General features: G+C 38.0%; 1 protein-coding gene across 1 annotated transcript in view; it reads left to right on the plus strand.

Moving 5' to 3' along the window:
- The window catches only part of LOC137261977 (coadhesin-like), a 114,297-nt gene that overhangs the window by 44,240 nt on the left and 54,835 nt on the right, over nt 1-15,222 (plus strand). Inside the window, exon 5 of the mRNA XM_067799781.1 lies at nt 11,037-11,228. Coding sequence (XP_067655882.1) covers nt 11,037-11,228 — 192 coding nt within the window. The remainder of the gene's footprint in view (nt 1-11,036; nt 11,229-15,222) is intronic.

A 15,222-nucleotide genomic window follows, 5' to 3' on the forward strand; every position in this document is an offset into this window, starting at 1 on the left:
GTATCGTGAAAAGGTTTTCTTATAAAATATTTACTTCTGAAAAACATTTTGAAAGTCCTCTGTAAAACACAGTATCCTCATCCACATATGACACACTCACTTTTATATAAAAAACAGTCCCAGTTATTACTTCCTTATACATCGTGTCAATGATATAATCTATTAAACTGTAGATATCTCTATTTCTAGGCTTAATAGAAAAACTTCTTCCCCCAGGAATTTCATTGCAAAGGCATGTTTCTGTGTGTACAAAAGTAGTGGATAAGTTCATTCTTTCTTAGGCGGTAATGATGTTTTACGATCAGCTTTCTTGCTAAGTAATGGAGATCTTCCAAAGCGTAATGCCGGCTCAGCCTAAAGTGATTGGTGTGGTATTCACTTAAACAATATCACGATCGCACATTTGTTATTATACCTTTAAGCAGAGCTAATTGGGTATCAGCGGAAGAATGAAATATTGATTTGGAGGATTTCTTAAGTAACCTGTGTGTACATAGTTTTGTTCTATGGCTTCGTTGACGTCACTGAACATTGCCGAACAGAACAGAACAGAAATTGTATTCTCAAAAATCACATATCGTGACACAGAGAACATACAGCAATTTCATACATAAAATTACTTAAAACATAGAGCAAAGCCCAGTTTTGATAAATTTGGCAATGTTACAGTTAAGTGGTGGATAGTCACATTTCATTAGATACACAAATTCTTCAGTACTGGGATGCTTACAGAAATATTGAGGAAGAAATTGATGTCTGAATATATTGAGTGCTGGGCAGTATAATAAAAAGTGAAGTTCATCACAGACAGACGTCGAAGATGCACAAATATGGCAGGTTCTATTACACCGTTCGGGGCCGTACCAGCGTCCTGTTTCAATGGGCAACCTGTGGTTTGAAGTTCTGAATTTAGTCAACCAGCGTCTATAGTAATAGGGTAGTTGTAACAAGTAAGGTTCTAAAAATAGAGAATGCTTATACATTACATAGTAATGACCTTTCGACGAATCCACAGCAGAGCGCCACCATAATTGCTTAAACTGATCAATAGGAGTGAGATGAACATTATTTTTAAGCCAAACAATGCTAGGTACAGACTGGCTGAGCCAGATATAATACAACCCCGTATCCTGAAGGATACGCTTGACACTTGATAACAAAGGGAAATTAAAATCAGCATTTACGGAATATAGATTGTACATGACATGGTAAAAGATAGTATTTAATTTGTTATTACAACTTAACATTTTGGTCCAGTTTGATATAATTCTAACTTTAACGGATATACTGATGGGGTATCTACCTAATTCACCGTATATCATAAAATCTGGAGTTGATTGTTTCACATTCAGAATAGATTTACAAAATTTAAGATGGACACGTTCGATCATGGCAACATGAAAAATCCCCACACTTCTGCACCATAGAGAAGAATTGGTTTTGGCAAGATTATCAAATAATTTCAATTGGCAGTCTATCGGCATGTCAAGTTGGCGAATGCTTTTGAAGATGGTAAATATTGCCTTATTGGCTTGTACAGAAATACGTTTGATCGCTTTAACGTACCGTCCATTACCAGTGAAAAGTACACCAAGATATATATAATATAGAGATGTCAATAGTTGTACCATTTAACGTAAAACTGTATTTCTTCTTACAATATCCCTTTGAAAATATAACAACCTTTGTTTTTTCTAAATTCACACTAAGTTTCCATTTTTTTACAATATTGGTCAAAAGCATTCAAAGAATTCTGCAACCCATCACTTGTTTCAGCTAAAATGACCGTATCGTCGGCGTAAAGTAATATTAACAGTTTCATGAAAATACCAATCTGGTCCTCAATAAGCTTATTTACATGTTCGAGGCCAGTTACATCATGTTCATAGAGGAAACACTCAAGATCATTTATGTACAAGGCAAAAAGGAAGGGAGATAGATTTTCACCCTGTCTGACACCGCTCTTATATGGGAAGGCATTAGTTACAACATCAGAATGTACAGCTCTTGATTTTATACGCTCATACATATTCTTTATGATACAGAAACATTTTCCATTGATATTACTTTGAATTAATTTATACCAAAGGCCACTTCCCCAAACAGTATCAAAAGCTTTACTGAAATCCACGAAAACACAGAACAATTTCTTTTTAAAATTTTGATAAATGTCAATTAGTGATTTCAGAACATAAATTTGATCCATCGTAGAATATTTGCTTCTAAAGCCAGCTTGTGCCTTACTGATTTAAGTCAAATTTGTCTGAATACTTTTGCAGTCTTTCACTTAAGATGGAAGTGAAAAGCTTTCCTAAACAACTTAACAAAGAGATTCCCCTGTAGTTACATGGTTCCGCAGGGTTCCCTTTATTTTTGTAGATTGGCTTTATGTAACCGACAAGCCAAGCTTCAGGCATTACACCATTGTTAAACACGCAATTGAAAAGTTTCATATATACGGGCATTAAAACATGAGAGGTTGCTTTTATATACTCATTGTATATATTGTCTACACCACAAGCCTTGTTGTTACGTAACTTGCTTGTAGCTGACAGAATCTCTTCTTCAGTTATGTCACAGTCAAGTTCCTCGTTAACCGGCAAATCATTCACATCCAAGCTAATATCCTCATACTCACATTCATTCAACTCTTGAAAATATTCATATAATTTGTCTACAGCAATTATAGGCTTTTCGGGCTTATTATTAAAAGATTTTAGCAACTTCCAAAACTCTTTAGGGTTTTTATCTTTTGTATCCCGGAGAGTATTTGTACACTTGAGCTTATAATTTTTATAAGATTTTTTCAGAATTTTACTGTATCGTTTACTAGATTGTAAAAAAGCCGATCTATTCTCGACACAATTCAGTTTACCATATTGCTTTTTGCAGTTATGATACTTTTTACGTGCCAGTTTGCATTCCTGATTAAACCATGGTTTGGAATTTCTTTTGGATATATTACGTTTCTTTTTACTGCCCAAAGTAGCCATTGCTGCAGAAATTAGTTTGTCACTGACAAGATTGGTAGCATCGTTCACATCCAGTGCATCGATTCTCTTACAAATATCTTCTATAAACGTCTGGTCAAAATGTTGTACAAACGCATCTCGATTAACTGGATCCCACTTTTTAACAGTACGTTTAGTCCTTTCGGTCAACTTGGAGACCGGGAATTTGGAAGTAACTCTATCACAACGGTATGTTGTGCATGAAAAAGTTATGCATGAATGTACATCGGAGTAACAAGGATCAAATTCACACACTTTGAATTCCGTTATGAAATGAAATACATTGGCTGTTGCCATACAATAGTCTACTACACTTGCATCTTTACAAGTTAACATACCAATGTTTTCGTCTTCGCCGATCCTTCCGTTAGCGATGAACAAGCTTGTGTTTTTACATGCTTCTAACAGTTTATAGCCATGTGAATTTGTTGAACGGTCCATTGATTCTCTCACTAAATTAACTCCAGCGCTTTTAAGTAAGTTAACTGACTGGAACATGCTATCGTCTATATCACGTTCAATGAATTCATCCATTTCTACATAATCAGGGAGGTCACTGGTACGCGCATTCAAGTCCCCACCAACACACACATATCTGGTTTGACTACACATAGTTATGATGTTCAAATTCGGGAAAGTGTTCCTTCGAAGCTTACTTACTTCCTACATCCAAGTATAAGGTCTTCTTCAAGTCTTCGTATATGTCCACTTATCTTACACCAAAGTAAGATATCATTAGTTTGTGATAGCATCTTTACACTGTTGTTTAACCGTTTATTGACTGCTATCATAATACCACCAGAGACACGTTTTCTCCCGTCATTGGGTCTATTGTTAGTATGCACGTCAAACCCTTCGATGTCTACATTATCTAAATCACGGCTTGCAGCACCAAGGATACCCGGACGATATACTCCAGTAGAAGAATTACAAAGAATTAATCCACCAGACTGGCCCATGAGCCACCGCCTTCTGGGCATAAGACTCTAGGCAAAATTCAGAACTTCAAATACATTCCAAAACCAGAAAAGTCGATGAATAATTCAGCCAAGACCGAAATTAAAAGTCCAAATAAAATTTGTGCAATGACATATATATATATATATATATATATATATATATATATATATATATATATATATATATATATATATATATATATATATATAATCCATGCACAGGGCTTGGCATGACCAGCCGATTGGTTGAATCGGGCCAATTCAACCACCTGTCAAGGTGAAGTAAGGGCCAAAGTGGTGTGTTAGGCAAATGGAAAGTAGTTAAAAGCCCAAATGCCCTCAACCACCAGGTTCCCGTCCTCCACCGACACGGGACGCAACCCACGGCCAACAGGTTGCCCAATTTAGTCGCCTCTTACGACAAGCAGTGGGGTGCTGTGGACACATTCTATCCCGGGTCCACACGGGAGAAGAGCACTTAGCATTACCCAGCACCCACCACGAGGAGGTGGCTCTTCATGGGTGCCATTTATACAAAGAGTTTGAATGGTCAGTCCATAATGACCTTTGTGGAAGTGACCATCCTCCAATAATTCTTACAGCTGTAAATCCGACTGATAACCCACCTGCAACAAGGTGGAATTTTAGTAAGACCAATTGGCCATTATTTCGGACAGTTTGCACTGAAAACTTGAAAAATGACATTTATGTCAATATCCTGAATCCGATTCAGGTATTCTCTGATAAACTGAAGAATATAGCTAATGAAACTATACCTAAGTCCTCTGCAACCCCACACGTTCGTAATGATGAATGTGAACAGGCCAAGAAGAATAGGAAGAAGGCCGAGAAGTATTTTCGGCGACATCCTACAGTCCATAATTTAGACAATGTTAAGATTCTAAACGCTAAGGCTCCACGCGCCTTCAAACAGAATAAGCGTCTATCTGATTACAAAGCTAGCATTAGAACTTGCATCCGTGATTTGATGCAGAAGTGGGACACCCAAGTAGGTATAAATAAGTTACATGAAATAAAACCGCATATTGGTTACAACTACTACAACTACTCTTAAATATATTCAAAGAGACCCTAAACATAAATAGTAAATAATCTATTCCGACTCTCTTTCTTGCCTTCGGTCTGCTGTCCATCATCTTAAACATGGAGATCAATTGTTCACTGATAAATCAGATATTGCTAGTAGGCTGGGTGGAGCCCTTACTAGACATTCTTCCTCTTCAAATTATGTACCATAATTCCAGCAATATCAAGAACAAGAAGAAATGAAAACTATTAATTTCAATTCTGATAATGGGGAGGATTATAATGAAAACGTTTTCTGTTCATGAACTCCATACTGCTCTTGATCGGGCTCACGACACTGCTGCGGGAGCTGATAACATGCATTATCGACTCCTGAAGCACTTGCCGGAGTCCTGCCTGGAAACTCTCCTGAATATTTTTGATCATATTTGGACATCGGGTGATTTTCCTCCCTCATGGCGTGATGCCATAGTAGTGCCAGTGCCTGGGCCTGGACGTGATCATACGGATCCATCCAATTATCGTCCGATTTCACTGACTAGCTGTGTTTGCGGGACCATGGAGCGCATGATAAATAATTGACTTGTTTAGTGCTTGGAAACAAATAATCTCATAACAGATATACAGTGTGGTTTCCGTAAAAACAGAAGTAATGTTGATCATCTCGTGCGACTGAAATCATTTGTTAAAAACGCACTAATAAACAAACAACACGCTGTCTCTATCTTTTTTGATCTTGAGAAGGCATATGACACTACTTGGAACTATGGGATTTTAAGAGGTTTACATGAATTCGGGTTGCGAGGTCGTTTGCCTAAATGTATTGCCAAGTTTTTAAATAACAGACAATTTCAGGTCCGTGTGGGTTCTACCCTGTCTGATCATTACAATCAGGATCAGGGTGTTCCACAAGGCAGTATTTTGTCCGTCACTCTTTTTAGCATCAAGATCAACAGTTTATCTAAATGTTTAAACGATTCAATTGATGGATCGTGATTTGTGGATGATTTTAATATTTCTTGTCGTGGGAAAAACATGCATACTATTGAACGGCAATTGCAGTTGTGTTTAAAAAAGATAAATAAGTGGTGTCTTGAAAGCGGCTTTAAATTTTCTAAATCCAAAACTAACTGCATACATTTGTGTTGTAAATATAAACCACATAATGACCCTGAACTCTCTCTAGATGGCACGCCGATTAAAGTTGTGAAGGAGGCCAAGTTCTTGGGTCTAATCTTTGACTCACACTTAACGTTTTTACCGCATATGAAATCACTTAAAACTAAATGCCTGAAAGCACTTGACTTATCGAAAGTGGTTTCAAATTCAAAATGGGGAGGGGATCAAGCTACCCTTCCCCATCTATATCGATCACTCGTTCGTTCTAAACTTGATTATGGCTCCATCGTCTACGGCGGAGCCTGCAAAAGCAATCTTAAACTTCTTGATTCTGTCCATCATCAAGGTCTGAGACTTTGTCTTGGATCTTTTAGAACACCTATTGACAGTCTCTATGTTGAGGCAGATGAACCATCTCTTGAGCATTAAGTTAGCTTTACAGTACATTTCTAAATTATACTCTTGTGAATCTAACCCTGCCTATAACTGTGTTTTCAATCCCCTTTATGAGGATTTATACAATAAAAATCTTCTCTTGTCCCTCCTCTAGGACATAGAATTAAACACTTTCTTTCTTCAGCCGGCATTGAGCTGGAAAACATAGCTCCCTCCCGTTTTCTTTCCTCCTTGGCAGTTGGTCAGGCCCCAAGTACACCTAACATTGACCACATTTAAAAAATCAGAAACTAATGAATTACAATATAAACAAGAATATAATCAATTAAAACATAAATATAGCAATTATATATCCTTATTTACATATGGGTCCAAGGATTGTGGCGCAGTGGCTTGTGACACTGTCATTGGATCCAGAACAATATCTTCTAGATTACCAGATAATAGTTCTATTTTTACAGCTGAAGCTAACGCCATATTTACAGCTCTTAAATATATTGAAAGACACCCTAAACGTAAACAATATATAGTTTATTCAGGTTCAGGTTATCATGTAAACATCCACTATTAATTGAAATTATTGAATTGTATAATAATCTTGCTACTGGCCAATACGACATCGTCTTCTGTTGGTTACCAAGCCACGTAGGCATTTCTGGTAACACAATGGCCGATCTTGCTGCCAAGGGAGCACTCAACAAATCTGTGACATCACTTCTTATTCCCTACAGTGATTACAAAGCCACCATTAGATCTTGTATCCGTGATCTGATGCAAAAGAAGTGGGACACCCAAGTGGGTATCAATAAATTACATGAGGTAAAACCTTACATTGGTTATACTCACTTGGGTTGTGAGTCCAGATTTGAAGAGGTTATTTTAAGACGATGTCGTATTGGCCACACTAGATATACTCATGCGTGCCTGTTGAAAGGTGAAGATCCTCCATTTTGCATCCCTTGTGATGAGAGAGTCACAGTCACGCATATTCTGCTTGACTGTGTTGAATTCTCCATCACAAGGGATAAGTATTTTACAGTTAAAACAATGAAGGATCTTTTTACCAACGTTAATTCTCATTTTATTATAGGTTTTTTAAAAGAAATTGATTTTTTGGTTGAATTTTGAATAGTGTGTTTCTGTAAATAGATGCATTTTAATGATTGGTAGTTTGAATTATTAACTTGAATTGTTGGTGGATGTACCCTCAAAGGGGGTTGAAGTATTGTAAAATTATTGTCCTCCTTGTAAAATTATTGTCCTCCTTCAATAAGTTTAAAATTATTGTCCACATACATTCACAGTAAATTTAAGTGTACCAGGTTTTTAATCGTAGTATTCATGTTCTTTTAATTTTGGCTTACCTTTCGTACAATCGCCAGCAGCTGAAGGGATGTGGTGTAAATCCAACTAGGGCCCATGTAGGTACCATGGCCCCTAGTGTGGTGATCTACCTTCTGTTGTTGGGGATCTATAGTCTGTTTTTATATTGTATTGTCTAAATAGTGGTATTAGTTTTAACTTTCCATACTAGTTTTAATGAAAATTGTGATATTCTAGTTGTTTTACTGTCCTTCGTTGACAGATTTTTCCACATGCATATATTTCATTTAAATGTTCTCGTGACTATATGGCTGAGATATTGGCGATGTGACGTAAAATATTAACTCACTTACTCTTGCCTTCGGGCTGTTAAAAATACTTCTTGTAAACATCCACTTTCAATTGAAATTTTTGAATTGTATAATACTCTTGCTACTGGCCAATACGACATTGTCTTCTGTTGGTTACCCAGCGATGTAGGAATCTCTGGTAACACATTGGCTGACCTTGCTGCTAAAGCAACACTCAACAAATCTGTGACACCACTTCTCATTCCCTACAGTGATTACAAAGCCATCATTAGATCTTATATCCGTGATCTGATGCAAAAGAAGTGGGACACTCAGGTGGGTATTAATAAATTACATGAGATAAAACCTTACATTGGTTATACCCACTTGGGATGTCAGCCCACATTTGAAGAGGTCATGCCACGACGATGTCGTATTGGTCATACGAGGTATACACATGCATACCTGTTGAAAGGTGAAGATCGTCCGTTTTGCATCCCTTATGATGAGAGAACCACGATCAAGCATATTCTGCTTGACTGTGTTGAATTCTCCATCATAAGGGATAAATGTTTTAATGTAAACACATCTTTTTAACACAGTAAATACTCCTTTAATTACTGGATTTTTAAAGGAAATTGATTTCTGTAGATAGTTGTATTTTAAGGGTTGGTAGTATAGATTAGGAACATTGATCATCACAGGTATTGTGAAAGTATTGTCCTCCTGAGAGGGTACGTAAGTCCAAAAGTTTTCAAAGTAAATTTATACTTTCCAGGATTTTTAAGCGTAGTATTTGTGTTCTTTTAATTTTGGCTAAAATTTCTTACACTCGCCAGCAGCTGAACTGATGGTGTAAATCCGGCTAGGGTTCATGTAGGTAGCAAAGGTGCTGTAAGTCCCCATGGTCCCTAGTATGGTGATCTACCTTCAGTTGCTGGCGATCTACAGCCCGTGCTTTATATTGTATTGTCCAAATAGCGGTATGAGTTTTAACTCTCCACACTAGTTTTAATTGTAACTGTGATGTTCTAGTTGTTTTACTGTCCTTTGACGACAGGTGTTTATAATGTATGCATGTTTCATTTCAGTTTCAAAATGTTCTCGTCACGATATGGCTGAAATATTGCCGATGTGACGTTAAATATTAACTCACTCACTCACTGCATAAGTCATCTATGTGCTTTATACATGTTCCATATTTGTACACAGTCCAGTGACAGTCCAGCTTTGTTATCATCTTGAAAGGCTCTTTGTTTACTGAAAATCAGCTCAATATAACGAGCTATGTTCTAAGTCATTTTGATCATCCTTAATACAATAATCTGACATTGAAACATAAAACAACGTCCTGGTTAGTCTCCGACTTTATACAAGCTATTTTAAACTCAAGATCATCAATCCCACTTTCCAAGGGCGTGCCTTTCGGCGGGGACATTTCAGGTAGAATGTGTACACCCCCAATAATGATTTTTTTCAGAAAGATTTCACCTTAGACAGATATCAAGGAAAAGCGCAGAACACATTTAATACCTACAAGCATATGGAGAAACTCAACGAATCCCCGGTCTTCATTTGCTTATTGACTTTGAAAAACCTGTCGACGTGGAAAAGTGGTCATTCATTGATAACACACAATCCTTCATTAACTTTGGCGAATCGGGTTTGCGTATTCATTCCCCCCAGTTGCTCATCCTTTCCTGAACTTGGTAGTAGAGGTGAGCTCTGTAACAACTGACCGCAGCCAGGAGGAAGTACATGTACATATGACGAGCTCGTTTCACTTTCTCTAAGAAGGGTTTCCAAGCTCTCTTCTTGTTGACCGTTGTACAAACTAAGACCACTACGCCTTTTGCGACGATTTAATATAAAGTGTACTTCCGTCTTTAATGTCATCTTTACACATTATCTTTACACATTTGACACACACATTTACACATAACGTTTCCAGTTTCTATTGCGAAATTATGGGGACTACGTCTGAATTTACATACGCTCTTTCTATAATGATATGGAACAGATTTACATAAATAACACTGAAGCGTGCACTGGTTAATAATATCGCTTATCTCTGTTTCACCTACACAAACTCTTGCAAAGGCATATTAAGTGTTGGCCTGAAAAGGCAATGGATCATCTGATAGAAGTCGTATAAAGGAATATATCGGACGAAGGTTATAATGACTGATGTGCGCCGTGGCCGCAGTAAGTGTATGTTGTTTCTCGTTTTATGCAGTCTTGTTGAATCCTCTGATATTCATTAATGTGTAACACATATCTGTTTTTTTTCACTACTTGTTTTTCTACAGACAACTAACGGGGTCGGGTGGTTGAACTCGTGGACATATCAACGTATCTCAAATGTCCGTGCATTGATGCGTATGATGTCAATCACTGGATCGTTTGGGGCAGACCCGATTGTCAGTTTTGTTGAGTGCTGACATCAAACTATGTTTGTGAAAATTCCTATCATTACCTATTTGAATATCGATTATATACTCAACAGAGAAATACCATGATGACTAATTTACGCAGTGTTACCGATTCAATTCATTGTGAATATATACTCTGAGTTATGTCACATGTCAATGCAGATCTGGCTGTTCATATAAATGAGAAAAGATTAAAAATTATTCACATATATTTGTCCATCAAAAATATTTTCCTGATAATTGGAACTGTTCCATTCTTTCCCATCTTTCTGTTCTTGTTTGTCCATCTTGTATAATGAATGTAAATAGCGTTCTGTAAATTATGCCTCCTAAATTGTGTCTCCTGAATTCACAACAGTGCCTACTTTGTGTAAGTAACAGACCAGTCCGTCTGTAGTATGTAAGTAACAGGTATGCCTCCATGACAACATTAACGTTATGCTGTTCATTGGTCTTCAGTTGATGGCGGTGTCAGCGCTTGGGGCCAGTGGACGGGACCAGCCTGCTCTCAGACCTGTGGGCCCTCGCACACTATATTGAAAACCCGAACTAGAACCTGTACCAACCCGGCTCCGGATAAAGGCGGAGCTAACTGCACAGAGAGTCTCGCGGAAACTGTCGACATCAACTGTGGTCTACCTGAATGCCCGAGTCAGTATATGTTAGTCATTCTTCTCATGTAGGATTTGCATATTGATCTTTAGATAGCAAACCATGTTGCTACCATCAGATAATTAAGATAATGAGATAATTAATTTGATCTTGTGTTCCCATTACATCAGGTATCACATACGCGAACTTGTTCTGCCGCGGAATTCCTGTTCCCAAAAGTGAAATTGTGTGAGTGAGTTAATATTTAATAAATTACATGCTATAAACCCTATATTGGTTACACCTACCTGATCTGTCGCTCTGGCCACACAAAGTACACGCACAAATATGTACTGAAAGGTGAGGATCCTCCGTTCTGCGTCCCTTGTGATGAAAGCATCACGGTCAAGCATACCTTGTTTGACTGTTGAATACTCCATCACCAGTGAGTACTATTTCAAATCACGAAATATGAAGGATCTTTTAAACAATATCAGTTCTCATTTAATTGTTGCATGTTTTAAAGAATAGATCTGTTGGCTGATTTGTAAATAGATAAATGTTTCATAATTGGAGGTTTAAATTAGTAACTTAATTTGTTAGTGCTTGTACCCTCAAAGGGGGTTACAGTACTGTAAAATTATTGTCCTGAGTGGGTACGTAAGTCCCAAAACAATTGATGTAGATGTACGTTTTCCAGGTTTTTAAATCGTAGTATAGAGGAAGCTGTCAAAACCGTCATCTGTAGAATCCGGGAGGTTGTCAACACCGGTGTAACACGTCAGTCCCGTCCGTGGCTGGTACATTTATCTTCAGCTCTACAGTGCGGCATGCTGTCTAAAGTGGATTATGTCCTCAGTCCTGATGAGCACGGTTTAGACAGCTTCCACTGTGCAGTTTTCTAATTATAATGTATGGCTAATTCTCTGCATAAAAGCCAATGGCTGAGGGGATGGTGTAAATTCAGCTAGGGCCCATGCAGAAAGCAAAAGTAATGTAAGTCCCCATGGTCCCAAGTATTGTGATCTACTTTCAGTTGAAGGCAATCTGTAGCCCATTCTTATATTGTATTGTCCTCTATAGTTCAATTGTTTTAGATCTAATCACTACTTTTACATTCTTCTCTGTAATATTCTAGTTAATTTTACTGTCCTTAGTTGACAGGTTTTCACAATGTGTCATTAATTAATATGTATTTTTGTAATTCATCATTGTCGTCACGATGTGGCTGAAATATTGCCGATGTGACGATAAATTTTAACTCACTCACTGTATTCAAATAGAGTGTCTTTGCCTTTCGGGTACACTGAGTACCATATTGTTTTCAGGAATAGAACCAAGCCTTGGCTTCTGCAGCTCGTATTGTTCTGTGACAAACGCTGTCTGTAATAACGGATATTGTGTGTGTGACATCATGTACATCAAACGTGGCAGCAGTTGTGTCCAGGGTAAGTAAGACGTCTTATGCCTCAACAAAACGCCTAGTATATGTGAGTAAAACAAAACTAATGAAGTAAGTATGGACAAATCGGAAACGTTACGTGGAGCAAAAATGGGGAAATTCTCAATTTCACTTGTGACATGTTTTTTGTATGGATTCTTAACAAAGAAACGTCTTCAACATAATTTAGAAACAGAATCATTTATATTTCCTCCTATTTGAAGATTCCATGTATAAACTGGGATAGTGAACAGACGTTAACAACAATGTGGGTGGGGAGAGGATTGTTAAGTGGATTGATTAAAGGATTGCGAGTAGACGGGGAAAGCTGTTGGGTTTCGTCTGCTGGAAACGTGGTTTCCAAGGATACCTAATGTTTATGTACAGTAGTTTCTGTCTGGAACAATTCACCAAATTCATCAGCAGAATCAGTCCATATTTATAGGAGAAGGCTTTCCCATCAGCTACTAAAGCAGCATTTTGTAATCTCACCGACAGTTCCACTTGAACTACGGTCATTGTTGTCTAAAAGGTATAATACAGATCGCAGATATGGTTGCATGATATTGGAGCGTTTCGTATAAAATTGAGGTAACCGCAGCTACAAAGTTCACATGTTGTCGCTGTAGTCTGTGGAATAGCAACCCATAGCTGAGCTACCTTCTTTTGGCTGGTGTCCACACTGATGCTGGACCAGGAACTTTTCATGGATGTTGACCATTCTACCTCACATCTTCTCAATAAGACTTCAATTGTCTGCCGTTTTCACTGTTGTTTACTGGGGAGTATGTCATGATTGAGGTAGTCACTTAGAACAACTTATCGGTTGTAGTTACAAAGGATTTGGACAGTGTGTGGTAGGAAACCGTTCTTGGAAGCCGTTATCTAAATGAAAATATTGATACAATGTTTCCTAAGTTTTTTTAGCTGTTTTCTGGAGTAAGTGAACCGAGTTCATGGAAGAACATACTTTGTCTTTTGTGCATCTCCATTGTGACTGGGGTAGCCAGTTTAAGATGCTGAAACATGTCAGTTCCCGTCCGAAGTTGTACGCCGTGCATTGATTTAGCCATATAATGCCACCAGGTTGAAGAGAGTTCACATCCATACAACATGTATGGCAATATAACACAATAACACACCATTCTTCAGATGATTGCTGACTTGCATCCTGAGGTGGTACGTGGAGTATGTTGGGATATAGTTTCGTCACTGGTGTGCCACTCAGCTGTAGAAGACCCAGGTTTATGACACTTTGAAGGATTGACCTCGGACCACCACTTTTTGGCATATGTAGACACAATATCTAACTTTGACTGGAGGCACTTTGGGATAATGCTGACAAAGTCTCGTCATCGCGCCATTTTGTGTAGCAACCATCAATATACTTATGTCAATTCATGTAATTTTAGTCAATGGCATATGCTTGTCGTAAGAGGTGACTAATGGGATCGGGTGGCCAGGCTCGCTAACTTGGTTGACACGTCATCGGTTCCCAATTGCGCAGATCGATGCTCATGTTGTTGATCACTGGATTGACTGGTCCATAATTTACAGACCGCCGCCATATAACCGGAATATTGCTGAGTGCGGTGTAAAACAAAACTCATTCAATCGCGCACCAGTTAATGTCATACATTGACGAAAGTGGAACGCAATTTCAACATCATTTATTGTCAATAGTTAAAAGTGTTGTGGCAGTGACTGAGGCACTTCAGCTTGGATTTGAAGCATTTATATGTATACATCTGTTTGTTTAACACTTGCTGTGTCCAGAATCACCACACATCACAAACCATTGTTCCCCACATGGATAAGTGAAATCACATTTCTTAAAATAACTGAAGTATATTGATCGTTGTTGCACAAAATGATATGATATGGCTGAGCCCCTTGGTCATTTCATGAAATGACTGGAACTTTTAGTCATTTCGCAAAACGACTGATTTCACAATCTCACCGTAACATGTACACTTTGCTGCTCAGTTCACTGCTGTAGTGGATGGCGTCAGTAAGGTTGAATGTCGTAGGTGTACAGCTATATCTAGATCCTCTTTGTTAGCCTTATGGCTGCTCGTTCGGAAGTGGAATGTTGTGTAACTTGATCCACTTATCGAGTCTGGTAGTTAGTAGCGGGATAGGTCTACAGTATATAGTTACTTTTAGGTTTATTGCCATCTTTACGGATTAGATTGGTGGTTCCTACTTTGCATGGGTGAGGATGTGACCTGATTTTAGTATGCTGTTAAACAGGCCAAATAGATGTGTTTGGAGACAGTGTCAGCCACACATTGAATGTTCATTCTGTGTCTTGTCTGACTCTGCAACGTTGGACTTTTTAGGCTATGAATCATCTTGTTTAACTTTACTGTAACTGGTTACGTCAGGCGGTGAATACGTTGTGTAGAGTCTAATGATACCATCTTTAGCATTTCTGGGTAGGTTTCATGATGAACTTTTTGTCAACGTTTGAATCCACAAGGGGGACGGGATATTTTGATAGAAATCAGCAAATGTGATAGGTATTTCAGTTCAGTCCCAGATATCTGTGTTGTTTACGTCAAAATAGTACAGTTGTTGGTATGTTTTCTATGTGACTGACTTATGCTTCTC

The sequence above is a fragment of the Haliotis asinina genome, chromosome 14 (genome assembly GCF_037392515.1).
Source record: "Haliotis asinina isolate JCU_RB_2024 chromosome 14, JCU_Hal_asi_v2, whole genome shotgun sequence".
NCBI lineage: Eukaryota > Metazoa > Mollusca > Gastropoda > Lepetellida > Haliotidae > Haliotis > Haliotis asinina.